Genomic DNA, 22,510 nt, shown 5'->3' with positions numbered 1-22,510 from the left:
GAACAAGGGGCCACTCTTCCTTTCTTCTTGTACCTCATTTGATGTGTGGATTATGTTTTGGGTAATCTAGGTTTCTAGGTTAATATCCACTTATTAGTGAGTGCATACCATGATTCATCTTTTGAGTCTGGGTTACCTCACTTAGTATGATGTTCTCTAGCTCCATCCATTTACCTAAGAATTTCATGAATTCGTTGTTTCTAATGGCTGAATAGTACTCCATTGTGTAGATATACCACATTTTTTGCATCCACTCTTCTGTTGAGGGATACCTGGGTTCTTTCCAACACCTGGCAATTATAAATAGGGCTGCTATGAACATAGTAGAGCATGTATCCTTATTACATGGTGGGGAATTCTCTGGGTATATGCCCAGGAGTGGTATAGCAGGATCTTCTGGAAGTGAGGTGCCCAGTTTTCGGAGGAACCGCCAGACTGATTTCCAGAGTGGTTGTACCAATTTGCAACCCCACCAGCAGTGGAGGAGTGTTCCTCTTTCTCCACACCCTCTCCAACACCTGCTATCTCCTGAATTTTTAATCTTAGCCATTATGACTGGTGTAAGGTGAAATCTCAGGGTTGTTTTGATTTGCATTTCCTTAATGACTAATGATGTTGAGCATTTTTTAAGATGCTTCTCCGCCATCCGAAGTTCTTCAGGTGAGAATTCTTTGTTTAACTCTGTACCCCATTTTTTAATAGGGTTGTTTGGTTTTCTGGAATCTAACTTCTTGAGTTCTTTATATATATTGGATATTAGCCCTCTATCTGATGTAGGATTGGTGAAGATCTTTTCCCAATTTGTTGGTTGCCGATTTGTCCTCTTGATGGTGTCCTTTGCCTTACAGAAACTTTGTAATTTTATGAGGTCCCATTTGTCAATTCTTGCTCTTAGAGCATAAGCTATTGGTGTTCTGTTCAGAAACTTTCTCCCTGTACCGATGTCTTCAAGGGTCTTCCCCAGTTTCTTTTCTATTAGCTTCAGAGTGTCTGGCTTTATGTGGAGGTCCTTGATCCATTTGGATTTGAGCTTAGTACAAGGAGACAAGGATGGATCAATTTGCATTTTTCTACATGCTGACCTCCAGTTGAACCAGCACCATTTGTTGAAAAGGCTATCTTTTTTCCATTGGATGTTTTCAGCCTCTTTGTTGAGGATCAAGTGGCCATAGATGTGTGGGTTCATTTCTGGATCTTCAATCCTGTTCCATTGATCCTCCTGCCTGTCACTGTACCAATACCATGCAGTTCTTAACACTATTGCTCTGTAGTATTGCTTGAGGTCAGGGATACTGATTCCCCCAGAATTTCTTTTGTTGCTGAGAATAGTTTTAGCGATCCTGGGTTTTTTGTTATTCCAGATGAATTTGTTAATTGCTCTTTCTAACTCTGTGAAGAATTGAGTTGGGATTTTGATGGGTATTGCATTGAATCTGTAGATTACTTTTGGCAAAATGGCCATTTTAACTATATTGATTCTACCGATCCATGAGCATGGGAGGTTTTCCCATTTTTTGAGGTCTTCCTCCATTTCCTTCTTCAGAGTCTTAAAGTTCTTGTCATACAGATCTTTCACATGTTTGGTAAGAGTCACCCCAAGATACTTTATACTATTTGTGGCTATTGTGAAGGGGGTCATTTCCCTAATTTCTTTCTCAGCCTGCTTATCCTTTGAGTATAGGAAGGCCACTGATTTGCTTGAGTTGATTTTATAACCTGCCACTTTGCTGAAGTTGTTTATCAGCTGTAGGAGCTTTCTAGTGGAGTTTTTTGGGTCACTTAGGTAGACTATCATGTCGTCTGCAAATAATGATAGTTTGACTTCTTCCTTTCCAATTTGTATCCCTTTGACCTCCTTATGTTGTCGAATTGCCCGAGCTAGTACCTCAAGTACAATATTGAAAAGATAAGGAGAAAGGGGGCAGCCCTGTCTAGTCCCTGATTTTAGTGGGATTGCTTCAAGTTTCTCTCCATTTAGTTTGATGCTGGCTACCGGTTTGCTGTATATTGCTTTTACTATGTTTAGGTATGGGCCTTGAATTCCTGTTCTCTCTAAGACTTTAAGCATGAAAGGATGCTGAATTTTGTCAAATGCTTTTTCAGCATCCAATGAAATGACCATGTGGTTTTGTTCTTTGAGTTTGTTTATGAAGTGGATTGCATTGATGGATTTCCGTATATTGAACCAACCCTGCATTCCCGGGATAAAGCCTACTTGATCATGGTGGATGATCGTTTTAATGTGTTCTTGGATTCGGTTGGCAAGAATTTTATTGAGTATTTTTGCATCGATGTTCATAAGGGAAATTGGTCTGAAGTTCTCTTTCTTTGTTGGATCTTTGTGTGGTTTTGGTATCAGAGTAATTGTGGCTTCGTAGAAGGAATTGGGTAGTGTTCCTTCTGTTTCTATTTTGTGGAATAATTTGAAGAGTATTGGTGTTAACTCTTCTTTGAAGGTCTGATAGAATTCTGCACTGAAACCATCTGGTCCTGTGCTTTTTTTGGTTGGAAGACTTTCTATGACTCCTTCTATTTCTTTAGGCATTATGGGACTGTTTAGATGGTCTAGTTGGTCCTGATTTAATTTTGGTATTTGGTATCTGTCAAGGAAATTGTCCATTTCCTCCAGGTTCTCCAGTTGTGTTGAGTACAGGCTCTTGTAGTAGGATCTGATGATTTTTTGGATTTCCTCAGTTTCCGTTGTTATATCTCCCTTTTCATTTCTAAGTTTGTTAATTTGGATACTTTCTCTGTGCCCTTTGGTCAGTCTGGCTAAGGGTTTATCTATCTTGTTGATTTTCTCAAAGAACCAGCTCCTGGTTTTGTTGATTCTTTGTATGGTTCTCTTTGTTTCTACTTGATTGATTTCAGCCCTGAGTTTGATGATTTCCTGCCTTCTACTCCTCCTGGGTGAAATAGCTTCTTTTTGTTCCAGGGCTTTCAGGTGTGTCATTAAGCTGGTAATGTAAGCTCTCTCCATTTTCTTTTTGGAGGCACTCAGGGCTATGAGTTTTCCTCTTAGCACTGCTTTCATTGTGTCCCATAGATTTGGGTATGTTGTGTCTTCATTTTCATTGTGTTCTAAAAAGTCTTTAATTTCTTTCTTTATTTCTTCCTTGACCAATGTATCATTGAGTAGAATATTATTCAGTTTCCACGTGTATGTGGGTTTTCTGTTGTTTTTGTTGCTATTGAAGACCACTTTTACTCCATAGTGATCTGATAGGAGACATGGGATTAGTTCGATCTTCTTATATTTGTTGAGGTGTGTCTTGTGACCAATTATATGGTCGATTTTGGAGAAGGTACCATGAGGTGCTGAGAAAAAGGTATATTCTTTTGCTTTAGGATAGAATGTTCTATATATATCTGTTAAATCTAATTGGTCCAAAGCTTCAATTAATTTCATTATGTCCCTATTTAGTTTCTGTTTTCCTGATCGGTCCATTGAGGAAAGTGCAGTGTTGAAGTCACCCACAATTATTGTGTTAGGTGCAATGTGTGCTTTGAGCTTTAATAAAGTTTCTTTTACGAATGAGGGTGCCCTTGCATTTGGAGCATAGATGTTCAGGATTGAGAGTTCTTCTTGTTGTATTTTTCCTTTGACCAGCAAGAAGTGTCCCTCAGGGTCTCTTTTGATGACTTTGGGTTGAAAGTCAATTTTATCTGATATTAAAATGGCTACTCCAGCTTGTTTCCTGAGACCATTTGCTTGTAAAATTGTCTTCCAGCCTTTTACTCTGGTAGTGTTTGTCTTTGACCCTTAGGTGTGTTTCCTGTAAGCAACAAAATGTAGGGTCCTGTTTACGTATCCAGTCAGTTAGTCTATGTCTTTTTATTGGGGCATTGAGTCCATTGATGTTAAGAGATATTAAGGAACAGTGATTGTTACTTCCTGTCATTTTTGACCTTATTTTTTAAATTTGATTGCTTAACTTCTTTTGGGTTTGATGAAAGGTTACTTTCTTGCTTTTTCCAGGGTGAAGTTTCCCTCCTTGTATTGGTGTTTTCCTCCTATTATCCTTTGTAGGGCTGGGTTTGTGGATAGATATTGGGTAAACTTGGTTTTGTCATGAAATATCTTAGTTTCTCCATCTATGGTGATTGAGAGTTTTGCTGGATATAGTAGTTTTGGTTGGCATTTGTGTTCTCTTAGAGTCTGCATGAGATCTGCCCAGGACCTTCTAGCCTTCATAGTCTCAGGTGAAAAGTCTGCTGTGATTCTGATAGGTCTTCCTTTATATGTTACTTGGCCTTTTTCTCTTACTGCCTTTAATATTCTTTCTTTGTTTAGTACATTTGGTGTTTTGATTATTATGTGACGGGAAGTATTTCTGTTCTGGTCCAGTCTGTTTGGAGTTCTGTAGGCTTCTTGTATATTCATGGTCATCTCTCTCTTTAGGTTAGGGAAGTTTTCTTCCATAATTTTATTGAAGATATTTGCTGGCCCTTTAAGTTGTAAATCTTCACTCTCATCTATGCCTATAATCCTTAGGTTTGGTCTTCTCATTGTGTCCTGGATTTCCTGGATATTTTGGGTTACAAGCTTTTCGCTTTTTGCATTCTCTTTAACTGTTGAGTCCATGGTTTCTATGGTATCTTCAGCGTCTGAGATTCTTTCTTCTATCTCTTGTATTCTGTTGTTGATATTTGCATCTATGTCCACTGATTTCTTCCCACGGCTTTCTATCTCCAAAGTTGTCTCCCTTTGAGTTTTCTTAGTTGTTTCTACTTCTGATTTTAGATCCTGGATGGTTTTGCTTAGCTCCTTCACTTGCTTGTTTGTGCTTTCCTGTAATTCTTTAAGAGATTTTTGTGTTTCCTCTTTCATGACCGCAGCCTGTTGACCAAAGTTCTCCTGTATTTCTTTAAGTGTTTTTTGTGTTTCCTCCTTATTGGCTTTTGTATTCTCCTGGATTTCTTTCAATGATTTTTGTGTTTCCCTTGCAAGGCCTTCTAACTTTTGATCCATTTTCTCCTGAATTTCTTTAAGTATGTCCTTCATGTGTTCCTGTACCAGCATCATGACCAGTGATTTTAAATCCAAATCTTGTTTTACTGGTGTGATGGGGTATCCAGGACATGCTGGTAAAGGAGAATTGGGTTCAGATGTTGCCATATTGCCTTGATTTCTGTTAGTGATGTTCCTGCGTCTGCCTTTTGCCATCTAGTTCTTACTGGTGTTAGTTGGTGTTGTCAATGCTGGACTCACCAGTGCAAGCTGCCCCTTCCCAGGTGGCCTCTGGTGCACAGCTGACCTCCTGCTCTGCCTGGAGACAGGGTGTTGTTGTCCAGGCTGTTTAGACCCCGAAGCAGACACCTGAAGGCTCCTGCTGGGGTCCGCTGGATTCACTGGAGCACACCAACTTCTCCCTGCTGGCCGCCTGGAAGCCCCACCTGCCTCTTTCAGGACTTAGGAGATGTGGTGTTGCCGCTGAGGATGATCTGGATCCGGAAGTGTAGAGGCTACTGCCAGAGGCCTCAGGACCGAAACCTAGGCTCTCTCCTGCTGGCCGCCCAGAAGCACCACCTGCCTCCTTCAGGACCTGGAGATGTGGCACTGCTCCTCAGGCCGATCTGGATCCGGAAGAGGAGAAGTCGGAGGGCTACCACCAGAGGCCTCAGGACAGAAGCCCAAGCTGGAACGAGGTGTGCTGTGAGCTCCCAGACTGCCTCTGGCGCACACAGGGTCCCCCGCACCTCCTGGAGACTGATCGCTGCGGCCCAGGCTGTTCAGATCCCAAAGCAGGCGCCTGAAGGCTCCCGCTGGGGCCCGCTGGATTCACCGGAGCACACTGACCTCTCCCGCTGGCCGCCCGGAAGCACCACCTGCCTCCTTCAGGACCTGGGGATGTGGCACTGCTGCTCAGGCCGATCTGGATCCGGAAGAGGAGAAGTCGGAGGGCTACCACCAGAGGCCTCAGGACAGAAGCCCAAGCTGGACCGAGCTGTGCTGTGAGCTCCCAGACTGCCTCTGGCGCACACCGGGTCCCCCGCACCTCCTGGAGACCGATCCCTGCGGCCCAGGCTGTTCAGATCCCAAAGCAGGTGCCTGAAGGCTCCTGCTGGGGCCTGCTGGATTCACCGGAGCACACTGACCTCTCCCGCTGGCCGCCCGGAAGCACCTCTCTACCCCATTTTTAATAGGGTTATTTGACTCTCTGGTGTTTACCTTCTTGAGTTCTTTGTATATATTGGATATTAGCACTCTGTCAGATGTAGGGTTGGTGAAGAACTTTTCCAATTTGTTGGTTGCCATTTTGTCCAATTGACAGTATCCTTTGCCTTACAGAAACTTTCTAATTTTATGAGGTCCCATTTGTCAATTCTTGATCTTAGAGCATAAGCTATTGGTGTTCTGTTCAGGAACTTTTCCCCTGTGCCCATGTCCTCAAGGTTCTTCCCCAGTTTCTTTTCTATTACTTTTAGTATGTCTGCTTTTTTGTGGAGATCCTTGATCCACTTGGAGTTGAGTTTAGTACAAGGAAATAAGGATGGATCAATTTGTATTCTTCTGCATGCTGACCTCCAGTTGAATCAGCACTATTTGTTGAAATTTTTCCACTGGATGGTTTTAGTTCCTTTGTAGAAGAGCAAGTGACCATAGGTGTGTGGGCTCATTTCTGGGTTTTCAATTCTATTCCATTGATCTACCTGCCTGTCACTGTACCAATACCATGCAGTTTTTAACACTATTGCTCTGTAGTACTGCTTGAGGTCTGGGATACTGATTTCCCTGGGAAGATCTTTTACTGTTGAGAATAGTTTTAGCTATCCTGGGTTTTTTGTTATTCCAGATAAATTTGAGAATTGCTCTTTCAAACTCTGTAAAGAACTGAGTTGGGGTTTTGATGGGAATTGCATTGAATCTGTATATTGCTTTTGTCAAGATGGCCATTTTTACTATATTAATCCTGCCAATCCAGGAGCATGCAAGATTTTTCCATTTTCTAAAGTCTTCTTCAATTTCCTTCTTCAAAGACTTGAGGTTCTTGTCATACAGATCTTTCACTTGTCTAGTTAGAGTCACACCAAGATACTTTATATTGTTTGTGGCTATTGTATATGGTGTCATTTCTATAATTTCTTTCTCAGACCGCTTATCCTTTGAGTATAGGAAGGCTATTGATTTGGTTGAATTGCTTTTATAACCTGCCACTTTGCTGAAGTTGTTTATTAGCTGTAGGAGTTCTCTGGTGGAGTTTTTTGGGTCACTTAAGTACACTATCATATCATCTGCAAATAGTGATAGTTTGACTTCTTCCTTTCCAATTTGTATCCCTTTTACCTCCTTATATTGTTTAATTGCTCTAGCTAGAACTTCAAGTACTATATTGAAAAGATAAGGAGATAGAGGGCAGCCTTGTCTACTCCCCGATTTTAGTGGTATTGCTTCAAGCTTCTCTCCATTTAGTTTGATGCTGGCTACCAGTTTGCTGTATATTGCTTTTACTTTGTTTAGGTATGGGCCTTAAATTCCTGATCTCTCCAAGACTTTTAGCATGAATGCTAAAATGAATGGATGCTGAATTTTGTCAAAAGCTTTTTCAGCATCTAATGAAATGACCATGTGGTTTTTTTTTTCTTTGAGTTTGCTTATGTAGTGGATTGCATTGATGAATTTTGTTATATTGAACCATTCCTGCATCCCTGGGATGAAGCTTACTTGATCATGGTGAATGATCATTTTGATATGTTCTTGGATTTGGTTGGCAAGAATTTTATTGAGTATATTTGCATTGATATTCATAAGGGAAATTGGTCTGAAGTTCTATTTCTTTATTGGATCTTTGTGTGGTTTTGGTATCAGAGTAATTGTGGCTTCATTGAACGAGTTAGGTAGTGTTCCTTCTGTTTCTATTTTGTGAAACAGTTTAAAAAGTATTGGTATTAGGTTTTCTTTGAAGGTCTGATAGAATTCTGCACCAAAACCATCTGGTCCTGTGCTTTTTTTGGTTGTAAGACTTTCAATGAACACTTCTATTTCTTTAGGGGTTATCGGACTGTTTAGATGATATATTTTATCCTGATTTAATTTTGGTATTTGGTATCTATCTAGGAAATGCCCATTTCCTCCAGATTCTCCAGTTGTGTTGAGTATAGGCTTTTGTAGTAGGATCTGATGATTTTTTTTTTAATTTCCTCAGTTTCTGTTGTTATATCTCCCTTTTCATTTCTAATTTTGTTAATTTGGGTACTGTTTCTGTGCCTTCTGATTAGTCTGGCTAAGGGTTTATCCATCTTGTTGATTTTTTCAAAGAACCAGCTCCTGGTTTTGTTTATTCTTTGTATGGTTGTCTTTGTTTCTACATGATTAATTTCAGTCCTGATTTTGATGATTTCCTGTTTTCTACTCCTCTTGGGTGAATTAGATTCTTTTTGTTTCAGGGCTTTAAGGTGTGCTGTTAAGCTGCTAGTGTATGCTCTCTCCAGTTTATATTTGGAGGCACTCAGGGATATCAGTTTTCCTCTTAGCACTGCTTTTATTGTATCCCATAAATTTGGGTATGTTGTGTCTTCATTTTCATTAAATTCTAGAAAATCTTTGATTTCTTTCTTTATTTCTTCCTTGACCAAGGTATCATTGAGTAGAGTATTGTTCTGCTTCCATGTGTATGTGAGCTTTCTGTTGTTTTTGCTGCTATTGAAGACCACTCTTACTGCATAGTTATCTGATCGGAGTCATGGGATAATTTTGATCTTATGTCTGTTGAGGTCTGTCTTGTGACCAAGTATATGGTCGATTTTGGAAAAGGTACTATGAGGTGCTGAGAAAAAGGTGTATTCTTTTGCTATAGGATTAAATGTTCTATATATATCTGTTAAATATAACTGGTCCAAGGCTTCAATTAATTTCACTGTGTCCCTATTTAATTTCTGTTTTCCTGATCAGTCCAGTGAGGTGAGTGGAGTGTTGAAGTCACCCACAATTATTGTGTTAGGCACAATGTATGCTTTGAGCTTTAGTAAAGTTTCTTTTATGAATGAGGGTGCCCTTGCATTTGGAGCATAGATGTTCAGAATTGAGAGTTTTTCTTGGTGGCCTTTTCCTTTGACCAGGAAGAAATGTCCTTCCGTGTCTCCTTTGATGATTTTAGGTTGAAAGTCAATTCTATCTGATATTAGAATGGCTACTCCAGCTTGTTTCCTGAGACCATTTGCTTGTAAAATTATTTTCCAGCCTTCTACTCCCAGGTAGTGTTTGTCTTTGACACTGAGATTTGTTTCTTGTATGCAGCAAAATGTAGGGTCCTGTTTATGTATCCAGTCTGTTAGTCTATGTATTTTTATTGGGGAATTGAGTCCATTGATGTTAAGAGATATTAACGATAAGTGATTATTACTTCACTTTATTTTTATGTTATTTTTATGTTTGAGTGGTTATCTTCTTTTGGGTTTGATGAAAGAAGGTTACTATCTTGTTTTTTCTAGGGTGTAGTTTTCCTCCTTGTATTGATGTTTTCTACCTATTATCCTTTGTAGGGCTGGGTTTGTGGAAAGATATTGTGTAAATTTGGTTTTGTCATGGAATATCTTAGTTTAGCCATCTATGGTGATTGAGAGTTTTGCTGGGTACAGTAGTCTTGGCTGGCATTTGTGTTCTCTTAAAGTCTGCATGAGATCTGCCCAGGATTTTCTCGCTTTCATGGTCTCTGGTAAGAAGTCTGGTGTGATTATGATAGGTCTTCCTTTATATGTTACTTGGCCTTTTTCTTTTACTTCCCTTAATATTCTTTCTCTTTTTAGTACATTTGGGGTTTTGATTATTATGTGACTGGAGGTATTTCTGTTCTGGTCCTGTGTTTTTGGTGTTCTGTAGACTTCTTGTATATTCATGGGCATCTCTCTTTAGGTTAGGGAAGTTTTCTTCCATAATTTTGTTGAAGATATGACCCTTTAAGTTGTAAATCTTCACTCTCATCTATGCCCATAATCCTTAGGTTTGGTCTTCTCATTATGTCCTGGATTTCCTGGATGTTTTGGGTTACAAGCTTTTTACATTTTGCATTTTCTTTGACTATTGAGTCAATGGTTTCTATGGTATCTTCGGCATCTGAGTTTCTTCTTCTATCTCTTGTATTCTGTTGTTATTTACATCTATCGCCCCTGAATTCTTCCCAAGGTTTTCTATCTCCAAAGTTGTTTCCCTTTGTGATTTCTTAGTTGTTTCTACTTCTAGTTTTATATCCTGGATGGCTTTGCTCAGTTCCTTCACTCATTTGTTTGTGTTTTCCTGTAATTCTTTAAGATATTTTTTGTGTTTCCTCTTTCAAGACTTCTGCCTGTTTACCCAAGTTCTCCTGTATTTCTTTAAGTGATTTTTGCATTTCATCCTTATTGGCTTCTATCTGTTGACCCATATTCCCCTGAATTTCTTTAAATGATTTTTGTGTTTCCTTTGTAAAGGCTTCTACCTTTTGATCCATTTTCTCCTGAATTTCTTTAAGTCTGTCCTTCATGTGTTCCTGTACCAGCATCATGACCAGTGATTTTAAATCCATATCTTGTTTTTCTGGTGTGTTGGGGTATCCCGGACTTGCTAATGTTGGAGAATTGGGTTCAGATGCTGCCATAATGCCTTGGTTTCTGTTAGTAACGTTCCTACGTTTGCCTTTAGCCATCTGGTTCTCCCAAGTGTTAGATGGTCTTATTGTCACTGGCTGGTGCTTCAACCTACTGTGGATCTTTAAGGTTATCTCTGCAACACTGGATGACTGGGTTTCTTCTGGATGACTGTGCACAGATTACTGATATGTTCCCTTCCTGTTTTGTGCCTTTGGAGCCCTTCTCTGTCTTGCCTCAAGCAATGTTATACTTACGTTGTTAAGGTTAACCAGGTGTTCTCTGTCTGCTCTATTATGGAGCGAAGATGTGGTGGGGGTCACTCCCTCTGTTGATTCTCACATAGGACACAGGTCCTGCGATGGACTGGCTTGCAGATGAACCACCTATGTGCTTAGTTCCTGAGTGCAGGCAGACCCCTGGCGGTTTGCACCACCAGAAATCTAAAGCTCAGGGTGGTACAGTACCTAGTGATCCTTTTCCGTCCCCGGCAGGCAGCAAATATGGTTGCTGGGCTTCTCCCCTTCAGCCGCTCCCTGGGCCGGACACGGGCCCTGAGCCAGGCGGGGTGGTAGACAAACCCGCCTATGTGTTCAGTTCCTGAGTGCAGGCAGACCCCTGGCGGTTTGCACCACCAGAAATCTAAAGCTCAGGGTGGTACAGTACCTAGTGATCCTTTTCTGTCCCCGGTAGGCAGCAAATATCGGTTTACACTTCTTATATATAAACTCCTTTCTTTTTCATTTTTCTGTTACTGGAGACTTCCCTTGGTTCTATTACTTAGTTGCCATGAACAGTGCTGTAATAAACATTAATGTGCAACTATCTCTGTGTTATGTTGGGTTCATTTACACAAATATCCTCTTCTTCCTTCTTCTCTTCCTCCTCTGCTTCCCTCTCTCCCTTCTTCTCTTCTTCATATAGCTGGACTAGTTTACATTTACCTAATTCATCAGCATACTGTGTTGGTTCTGCTTTTTAAATGATCCAGAATCTGACTTCATCTAGTTCTCATTATTGCTACCCTTGTCTTTGCCACCTTCTTTTATCATCTGTTTTTTTTTGCAAGAGTCTCTTTAGTTTAGCTCAGCTTAGGATCTGTAGTGATCCTGTTAAATTATGGGAGTTATTGTTACTCTTCTGCTCACAACTCTTTTATAGTTTTCTGACTCTATCCTAGCTTTGTAAAATCATGCTGGGATTTTTAGCATGATCCTGTACAGTTAACCCTAGCTTTTTTGTGCTCACGTGCATAGTGACCGTATTTCAGCATTTCAAAGCACACGCCTCCATTCTTCATCTTTTACATTCTTTGTGGCCATCTTCTGAAGTTTTCCCTGAGGCTTGGGGCTAAGAAAGATTGGTGAAGATGAGTCTGAGCTATATATGGGATGTCTATGTGGTTAGATTTATGGGAAACTTCCTCATTGACTTCTGCAGTATCTGAACCAGTTTCTATTTCTATCAACAGATATAGGAGCTTTCTGTGTCCACATCATTGCCATCCTCTGTTGCCAATGGTATTTTTAATGGCTGACATTGTAAGTGGAGTAGATTGAATCTTAATGCATTGTCATTTAATTATCTTTCTTTTCATGTGATGAATAAAAGAAGTGAAGGATAATACTCTTTAATCTGTTCCCTTTAAGTTGAAAGGAAATCATCTGGTCTGTAACAGTTATTATTTTAACTATGGCGTTTCCATGTATCCCTTTTCAAATTCAAGAATTTACCTTGTGCTTTGAGCTTTTTGAATGTGTGTTTCTCATGAAAAAGTGATCAATGTGTCACTTACTTTTAATACAGGTTTGGAGAGAATATTTTTCTTTATTTAACATTACACAATATGCTGATTGAGTTTTATATGTTCAAACTACTGCACCCCTGCAATAAATCTCACTTGGTTATAGCATTTAATGCTGCCTGTTTTCAGATTCTGACTTCTGGTTTTGGTTGAGACTGTGCACTTAAATACAGAAGGACAAAATAGCCTGTAATTTGTCTTTCTTGTGATATCTTTTTTATTAATGACACTGACCTCATAGAAGGGCTTGGTGAATGTTCTCTTTTTTTCTATTTAAAAATGTCTATGAACAAATACTATTATTTCTTCTTTGAAAACTCTGCTGTAGTTTGTCAGAAGAGCAATGTGGTCCATATCTATATCTGGTAAGATTTAAATTTACCAATTCATTTTTATGTGCTATAAATCTATTTAGATCATTTTAATACATTGGTCGATTCAGTATTTACAGAAAAATATTCTCTACAGTTGTTCACAGAATTCTCTTACAATTCTTTACATATTTGCTATATTAGAGATGGTGTTTCTTTACACTGGTAATTTTAGTGTTATTTGTGAGGTTTTCCCCTGGTGCTTGTGTGTGTGTGTAAGTGTGTGTGTGAGCATGTATAGTTGCTAGAGAGGTATCAGATTTGCTCTTTTATCACTTTCTGCTCTATTCCCTTGAGACAGGCTCCCTTATTGAAACAGAAGCTTCACTGTCAGCCATCAAACTTCAGCAAACCTGCTTCTGACCCCTAGATTCTTGGGGTACAATCGTGTGTACAGTCACACCCATCTTCTTATATCTTTGGTGAGACTCAAACCTTGGTCCTCATGTTCATGCAGCAAATGTTCTTCCTGACTGAGCTATGTCTCCAGCACTTTATCCCTGTCTCCTCTGTAGACCTGCTGCTGGCCAGTCAGCTAATGTTTGATAATTTTGTCACTTTTTTTCTTAAAAAGAAAAAAAAACCACTGGCTACTATTAATTATATCATTTTTCAATTTTTGATTTCATTTATATATGATCTAATCTATATTATTTTATTTCTTTTGTTTTCTCTGGTGTTTAAATAGCTTTACCTAAAAATAAATGGTTGGGGACAAAATGTGAATAACTGATGCAAATATGAGTGAGGAATAGTGTTTCATTCTCTCCCACTCTGTAAATTCAAGTGGCTCTCAACATTGGAATCCAATCTAGAAATTGGATTCATACAGTCCATTATGAATACATCATTTTCCTTGTTATTTTGACCCATTTCCAGAGCTAGAATTTGAGCAATTACAATATTTTAAAATGAGACTTCTAGCCAGGCACAGTGGTACATGCCTTCAACTCCAGCATTTGGGAGCCAGAGGCAGGTGTACTTCTTTCTGTGAGTACAAGTCTACCCAAATCTACATAATGAGTTCCAGGATACCAAGATCCACATAGTGATACTGTATCTCAAAAATAAACAAACAAGCAAATAATAATAAATAAATAAGATGATACATCTAGTTGAGAAATTTCCCTGATTTTTTCTTCAGCTAGCCACACGTTTCAGGTGCATGGCCCTGCACAACTCACTTTCTCTGTGCCCCTCACATAGACCTCTTCTTCTGCAGTGCTCTGTGGAAGGCTTCCTTCACCTGGGTGTTCCTCAGACTATAGATGAGTGGATTCAGCATTGGGTTAAAGAGACTATGGAACAGTGACAAAATCTTCTCCTGCTCCTCTCGCTGATCAGAATCAGGGACCATATAAACCAACATGGCTATCCCAAAGAAGAGCCCCACCACACAGAGATGGGAGGAGCATGTGGAAAAGGCCTTCCTACGACCCTCCTTTGACTGCATTTTCAAGATTGTCCAGAGGATATGAGCATAAGATACAAGCATGGAGCAAAGGGGCGCAACTAAGACAAAAACACATGCAGCAAGGATGACAATTTGGTTGATCAAAGTGTCAGCACAGGCCAGCTTGAGAACGGCCAGGATTTCACAGAAGAGGTGGTTTATCTCCTGGGGCCCACAGAAGGGCAGCCTTAGCAGGAGAATTGTGTGAGCCACGGAGAGGATAAATCCACATGACCAGGATGTGACAGCCAGGGCCACACATACTTTCCAACTCATGATGACAGTGTAGTGTAAGGGGTGGCAGATGGCCACAAACCGGTCATAGGACATGGCTGCCAAAATCAAGCACTCTGAAGCAGCAAAGGCCAAGTACAAGAATGTCTGTGTGATGCATGGGACAAATGAGATGGTTTTTATCTGGTTTATAAGGTTGGACAACATATTGGGGACATTGTTGGAGGAATAAGATATGTCAAGAATGGCTAGATGAGAAAGAAAGAAGTACATTGGAGTGTGCAGCCTGGGGTCCAGGCAGATGAGCACTAAGATTATGCCATTTGCCAGCAGACTGAAGATGTACAGCAGGGAGAAGATCCAGAAGAGGAACATTTCCATGCCTGCTCTGAGCTGGAGTCCCACGAGGATGAAGTCTGTCACCCATGTCTGGTTGGCTCCCATTCCTCTCTGAGAGCCGGTGTACTGGTGATGTGAGACCAAAAGTGAGAGCTGAACAGTAAATGAAAACTGGATTTATTCATTGTAAAGCAAGTGCAGAGACAATTCAATGCGACCTCTTATTTCATACTTCCTAGAAGCCATCTGTGACTCTAAAACTTTATTATAAAAAGCAAATTGAAATAGTGAAAAGTATGTTCAGAATTATGCACTCATGAACCTTCGTTCTGGTTCAGCATACATTGATGTCTTTCTTGTTTATTTTATACTCTGTCTCTACACACTTAATATTTTGAGCCATTTGAATTTATAATTATAGACATTTTATAATTCTATAATTATAACTATATAAGTCAAGAAAATTCAGTGTCTACATCTTTGTTTTCTCTAATCTCTCCACCCACATAGGACCTAATCTAAAACTTCACATTTTATTTAATATAATCTCTTCTTAGTATCCATGTAATTTAATTATGTTTTTCCAGACATTGACATTTTGTACAGTAAATAGGCAACTTTTAGTAGGATGTCCCTAGAGTTGAAAGTGTACTAGATTTCCCAGGTTTTGATTCATATTAATCATTTCATACCAAAAGTGTCCTCAGTGGATTATGTGTGGATGCAGGATTTTTTTGTTCTTTTTTTGGGAAACCCTAAATTGGATCATTTAATAAATACATTCTTTTCTATCTATTTCCACTATTATTTTTTCAAAACAATTTCTTGGGTATCTACTAACATTTATATATACATATATTAATTTCAATGTATATAAAACAAACATATCTTTCAATTCTTTTGTTTTAGCTGTTATTGGTTATCTTGCTAACTCAATTATTGGTAATAATGATGGAGAATATATGGCTCCTAATATGTCATGGATTTTATGTGTATTGGTTGGCCATTAAGTAGAAAAATGCCCTGTTTGTCCATCTCTTTCAGTCTGGACTTACTAACGTTGTTCGCCAGTGGGTCGTATATCATTATTATCATATGTTTAATGATATTTTTATGCATTTAGAACTTCCAAGATTATTCCTTTGTCTCTTTAACCTGCTTTTGCTTTGAACTCTCCCTTGTACTGATAAAAACAGATATGTGGGTGCTGAGAATCAAATTCAGCATGAGCAGCAAATGTCTATAACCATTGAATCAACTCCTTAGACACCTTCATTGGACTCTTAACTCTTTTTTGTTTGGTGCTGAAGATGAACCGAGAGCTTTCTACATCTAGGGATGTTCTCTACTGTGAAACTATAGTCTTAGTCCAGTAATTTAAATTTTAGCATAAATATGCATGACTGGTGTCCTTCTATGTAAGTACACAAAAGAATAAAAGGAATATACATTCTCAAGATTACCTTTGAAAACTGTATATAAAAAGCTGGTTTCATTTATGCAATAAAATCTCCTTAATAAATTGATAATAGTATTAAACTGATGTTTTTGATGTAATTTACTATTTTTTTTAATGAAAACACGTTTGTAATTGTAGATCCCATGTTAATCATTGGGTTCTCTTTCCTGCCTGCCTTTTAATTAATAATCCAAAATTATATACTCTTGAATAACTTAGATTTAGATATTGATTTTGGCAAGCAAAATGATCACTGTTGATAATTCTCAATTTCTACTGTATATTTATATTATGAACTTTAAAATAACAACATATTACTTCTATCATTGACAGATACATGATAAACTATTTTCTACATCAAAACATCTGACTTTATCATACATTGAACTGAATATGTTATTCTTTAAAAATCATTACTAATTTCAATATACAATCTCATAACTAGACTGTATGCAATTTAATGTTTCTGTAATTAAAAGTATATATATATATATATGTATATATGAGAATATATGTAGATGTGTGTGTGTGTGTGTGTGTGTGTGTGTGTAAGTACATATACATGCATACACACAGTGGTGGTGTCTTATTTCATGAAATCCTATTGTAGTCACTGAACTTTAAGATCTCATTCAATGCAGTCTATTTACCTATATATCAAAGTATCTATTTCAAGTCATCTAAACATATTATATTGAAGTCATCTAGGCATAATATGGATTACTAAAATAAGAAACCATCCAGAAAGATATTTAATCTATGGCTATTGTCCTGTAATGAATATATTCTATATTGTTATTAATCTATGACATAAAATGAGGCAATAAAATTTATATTGTCCCATTTTAATAGAGAATCCCAATTAGAGAGTAATTCTTTATACTTTGAAAAAAAACCCATCTAAAATCAACCTTGGGATCATTCTTATCATAGAGTAATAATAGCTGTTACTTTTTAAAAATGTATCTGAAGCACCATTCTTTACAAAACTGAAATGCAGCCTGGTTTTTGATGTGTAGTCATTGGTTACTAGGATGAAATTCTTACCTGTTCTACATTCAGTTCACCCTCTTATCAATGGAAGTGTCATATATTATGCAACCTTTGTGTTTCTTACTCTTCAAGATTCATGTGGTTACACATGAAAGAATTACCTCAGTGCCACTTTTACACTTTATGTCTAGATGTCATTCTACTTTGATTAGAAAGAACAGGATATATATATATATATATATATATATATATATATATATATATATATATATTCCATATCTAGTCTAAGGTTTTCTTTTCAATTCCAGTTTCTGGCTTTAGAAGAAATTCTGCTTCAAGGATGGATATGATTTGGAACAATTTGACTCAGTACTCACATTAAACAGAAACTATAAATTAATAATATTTTAACATTTTAAGTATTGAATGTAGGTAATTTCATTCTTATCATATGTGACTTTCATTAATTTTTTGGATTTTCAGTTACAGATTAATATGTCAATGAATGTATCATACTGCATATGTCAATTAACGGTTGTATTTATGTATACGGATATCTGTTATGGATTGAGTGATGAACTCCAAAACATATATTCACACTCTATTTGAGTAGACTACCTTTGCAGATGTGATCTCCTGTACACATTAAAAATGTGAACTTTAGAGAGGTTAAATAACATCTTATATATGCTTTGAATTTGTGCTTTGAGAAAATTTTATAGGAAGAGTTTTGAAGCCTTTGGAGGAAGTACTTTATAATTACATGAGAAGTAAACTTGAAGATACATGTATCTCACAAACTTGTCCAATCACTGACCTTAAGAAAAAGATCAGTAGCATTAAATTCTTTGAGAAACATAATTACAATGATGCAGAGAGATGAAATAAAAGATTCTTTAATTTCTATAAATGTATTGTATATATTGAGGAGGACAATAGTTAATGTGTACAAAACTATTTTGGGTAGAATTAAAGAATATCCTTATATTATGCTAATCATAAAAGAATAACATCTGCATTAAAGATCTTTACTTAAAATTATTGACTTACTTTTAACTTCTCAGCATATAAGAAAACAATACTTTTGAAAATATTCAACAATATTGAAAATATTGCTATCTCATAGGAAGATTTGTTTTGATATTTTAAGTGTTTAAACTTTTGTGCCTGGATTAATAAATTTTCAAATCTTAATTATCATTTCCAGATTACAACTAAAACATAAAAAAGAAGTCAGTATAAAAATAATGTTAAATTAAAATATTGAATGAAACTGTCATTATGGGAATAGAGAAGAAAACACTAGAGCATTGATGCCTAAATTTTTATATTTGCAATAAACGGAATAAAAATAGCATCAGTAACAAAGCAAAAGGTTTTTATGGTTAATCTGAAGAGTTTTTCCAGAAAACCAACAATTCTCAACTGGTGAGTTGAGTCCTCCTTCCAAAGACAATCAGAAAACTTAGATATTTATATTATGACTCATAATATAGTAGCAAGATTACAGTTATAAAGTAGTAACAAAAATAATGTTAGGGTGTTGAGAACCACTGTCCTCCCCCAAATCTCTCTCGCTGTGTGTGTGTGTGTATCTGTCATTGTTTCTCTGTCTCTGTCTCTCTGCCAGAAAATGTTTTTTAAAAGTACTTCAATTATAGTAGTTATCATAATAGTATGATAAATTGAAATACTTAAAAATTAAGTAATTACATGACAAATTCATTTAGCAAACTGATTCGGAAAAGATATGTGTACAACAAGTACTCAATTCTCCTTTAAAATAGGTTTCCTGGACATTAATATCTTCATTTTATCCATTAAAAATAATGTTGTCATTATTTTGACTCTAGCAGGTTCTGGAGGTACTTCATTAAGACTGTTGTGATGCTCTGGCTGCTACTGTCACATCACACTAGATAACAGAGGGAGATGGGGTGCCAGTGAGTTTTGGGGTCCCCTGTGTATAGCACATCCTGACAGCAAGGTGAGCCTGAGTTTTTCTAACTCTTTGCATTGCACTCTGAGTCAGGGCTTCACCCAGGAATGACAGACTTTTGACACTGCTGTGGTGATTTCTACTGTTATACTGTTGTGTTTCAACTAGCTATGTCAAAAGCCACTTTCCAGTTCAAATAAACCTCTTTAATAAAAAGAGATGCTAGTACTGGATTTTCTCTAGGAAGATACTTTGAGTTAGAGTGAACCCCATAGAGAAGAGAACCATACCTCTAAAACATGTAGAATTCTACTCCTCTTGACAGCCTTCATAAGATGAAATCAAACATAGGAAGATAAAGGGACTCACTGAAATGTCTCCAACGAACCCCAGGAGCATAGTTTAGTTTACAATTAGAGGACAAAATACTTCTGAATCTCTAGCGAGGGTTCAGATTCCCAGAGGAACCATATAAAATCATAATAATGTATCTTTTCTCTGAGGGGTAGGCAGGCCAGTATCTTCTGTTTAGAAGACAAAAAAGATTGTACCTAATGAGTTTGTAGAACAACTTCTATGTCAGCCAGCTACTTTTACACAATCCTTCAAGTATCTAGAGGATAAAACAAAACTTAGGTAAAACAAAACACAATATCCAATCTTTTGCAGTTGTTACAGTTTTATGGCTTCCTAAACCCCTAAAATTTGCTCTTCTTGAGATGATAGAACTCTATCAGTGCCAAAGTGTATCTCTTTTTACTGTGGACATGAAGAATTGCAGGCAGCAGCCATGAGCAATAGTATTTAGTCTCCATTATACTTCAGACCATTTACTGGGATTTTTCTGTGGTCTCTGTGTCTTAACCTCATTTCTCTCAGTTTATAACCATGATGATTGACAGTGACTATGTTCTCAGTACGGTTCAAGGACTCTGAGAATGATGGACACACTTCCACAAGATCAGCAGGATCAAAACTATTTCCATGGATGATGTTTTAACAAATTTTGGTCTTTTTCTCTGGCATTCTCTCATGTGTACAAACTGAAAATTTCAAGTTATCTGTTTGTGCTAATACAACACATGGGAGGCAGAAGATAGGAAGTGGAGCTATCTCTTAAAGACAAACATTAAAATTTATAAAGTTGTGAACTAATGCAATTTTTCTGCATTTAATACAATAAAATTGTCAAAAATGACAATTTTATATTCAATATATGCATGTATAAATAATGATGAATTCAAAATAATTTATTTAATAACCTCTGTTTTCATTCCTAATATAAATATCAGTTCTAAGGAAGTAAAACCCAGTTGTAGCAACCATGGAACGGTGCTTAGGACCTGAGCTGTAGATCTGCTGAGTGCCAGTGGCACCAGCTGGTGAGGAGAGGATGAAGGTATGAGAATGTCAAATACTGTGTCCTAGTGGAGCTTCAATTCCGCAAGGGATTGTATTGCTTTTTTTGTTTTTGTTTTTTTGTTTTTGTTTGTTTGTTTTTTTTTTGAGACAGGGTTTCTCTGTGTAGCCCTGACTGTCCTAGAACTCACTCTGTAGATCAGGCTGGCTTTGAACTCAGAAATCCGCCTGCCTCTGCCTCCCAAGTGCTGGGATTAAAGGTGAGCACCAACTTACAAGGGGAGAGATGCCTATACTCAAGGGCTACTACAAGTAGGAATCAACTGAAATGAGGCTCGTTTCTCCTGCATCACCAGCCCTAAAGGACAGTTCTCCATGTGATGGATTTGTTCTGTGGAAAGCCTACAGACACACAACAACCGAGAAAGAAGGTTTCCACTTACAGCTCAGCCCTGAACAGGTCAGTTACCTGCTCTGAGCTGCGGAGTGATCCCAGGAGGTTCTTGATTTCAGCAATGGAGTTCCAAACTCAGGCTTAAGGTTTGAGAGCAAGCACTTGGCTGCCAATTCCCCAGGGGAGGACCATCAATGTGTAGCTTCCCGTGTGCAAATGAACAGGATGATGTTTGGTATTTTTGATGGACATGGTGGCCATGTGTATGCACAAGTGATGAGCTTTTCTACTACATGGCTGTGTCCCTGATGTCCCATAAGATCTTGGAGCAGATAGAGGACACAGTGGAAAACAAGAAGCCTTTGCTGCCCATCCTTCAGTGACTCAAGCACCCTGGTGACAGTATTTATAAGGATGTCACATCAGTGCATCTGGACCACCTTTGTGTGTGTTGGCAGGGGCTTCTTGGCCTGCATGTAGAAACTGGGCTAAGCATTGAAGAAGCATTGATGTACTCCTTCCAGAGACTGGATCTTGACATCTCACTAGAAATTCAGGCTCCTCTGGAAGATGAGGTAACAAAGAACTTATCCCTCCAGGTTGCTTTTTCTGGGGCAACAGCCTGGATGGCCCATGTCAATGGAGTTTTCCTGCACATAGCAAATGCTGGTGACTGCCGGGCTATCCTTGGTGTATAGGAAGACAGTGGTGTGTGGTCATGTTTACCTCCTACCTGTGAACATAATGCCTGGAATGAGGCAGAGCTGTCCCAACTCCAGAGAGGACACCCTGAGTCTGAGGACAGGACACTCATTAAAGATGATAGACTGCTAGGTGTCCTAATACCCTGCAGGGCCTTTGGGGATGGCCAGCTAAAATGGAGTTAATATTTGCAGCATTACATCCTAGAGAGGGGCTTTGATACCCAGGCCTCAACATCTACCAGTTTACCCCACCCCACTACCACACTCCACCCTACCTGTCTGCCAAGCCTCAGTTTACATACCACAGGCTGAGGCCTCAAGGTAAGTTCCTTGTGCTGGGCTCAGATGGCCTGTAGGATATGCTGGGCAATGAGGATGTGGTAAGGTTGGTGGTGGGGCACCTGTTCAAGGTTGATCACCATAAGCCAGACCAGGATCAAAGACCAGCCAACCTGGGCCTCATGCAGAGTTTGCTGCTGCAGAGGAAAGCCAGTGGACTTCATGCAGGTGACCAAAATACAGCCATGTGTCTGATCAGACATGCAGTTGGGAGCAACAAGTATGGGGAGATGGAGCCGGAGCAGCTGATTGCCATGTTGACACTGCCAGAGGATGTGGCCAGGATGTACCAGGATGATATCACTGTTATGGCGGTGTTTTTTTTTTTTTTTTTTTTTTTTTTTTTTTTTTTTTTGGTGTTTTTTTTTTTTTAAACTCAGATTCAACTGATACCTATTATAAGGAGGGTTAAGAATCTCACTCTCTTGTCAAAGCTAACAAGAATGCCCTTTAGAACACTTTCACTCACTCTTAGTGAATAATTCAAACCTTAGTAAAGGAGAGGCACATATAGGTTGCTGAGTAATTAACAAAAGATGGGAGGGAAAACCAGCATTAG

The 22,510-nt window shown here is 38.3% G+C and overlaps 1 protein-coding gene and 1 pseudogene across 1 annotated transcript; one reads left to right on the top strand and one right to left on the bottom strand.

The window, feature by feature from the left end:
• Window positions 1-13,936: 13,936 nt before the first annotated feature.
• Window positions 13,937-14,869, bottom strand: LOC127677423 (olfactory receptor 2A2-like). Its single transcript, XM_052172508.1, has one exon. The coding sequence runs from the start codon at window positions 14,867-14,869 to the stop codon at window positions 13,937-13,939; it is 933 nt and encodes a 310-aa protein (XP_052028468.1).
• A 5,693-nt stretch (window positions 14,870-20,562) lies between these two features.
• Window positions 20,563-22,363, top strand: LOC127677422 (pyruvate dehydrogenase [acetyl-transferring]-phosphatase 2, mitochondrial-like; annotated as a pseudogene).
• The last annotated feature ends 147 nt before the right edge of the window (window positions 22,364-22,510 follow it).

The sequence above is a fragment of the Apodemus sylvaticus genome, chromosome 2 (assembly GCF_947179515.1).
Source record: "Apodemus sylvaticus chromosome 2, mApoSyl1.1, whole genome shotgun sequence".
NCBI classification, from domain to species: Eukaryota; Metazoa; Chordata; class Mammalia; order Rodentia; family Muridae; genus Apodemus; species Apodemus sylvaticus.
Note: the sequence above shows the minus strand (reverse complement) of the source record. Positions and strands in the feature narration are given on the sequence as shown.

Bases quoted from the DNA above. Each gene is read 5' to 3' on its own strand.
- LOC127677423 (XM_052172508.1), bottom strand. From the start codon at position 14,869: ATGGGAGCCAACCAGACATGGGTGACAGACTTCATCCTCGTGGGACTC.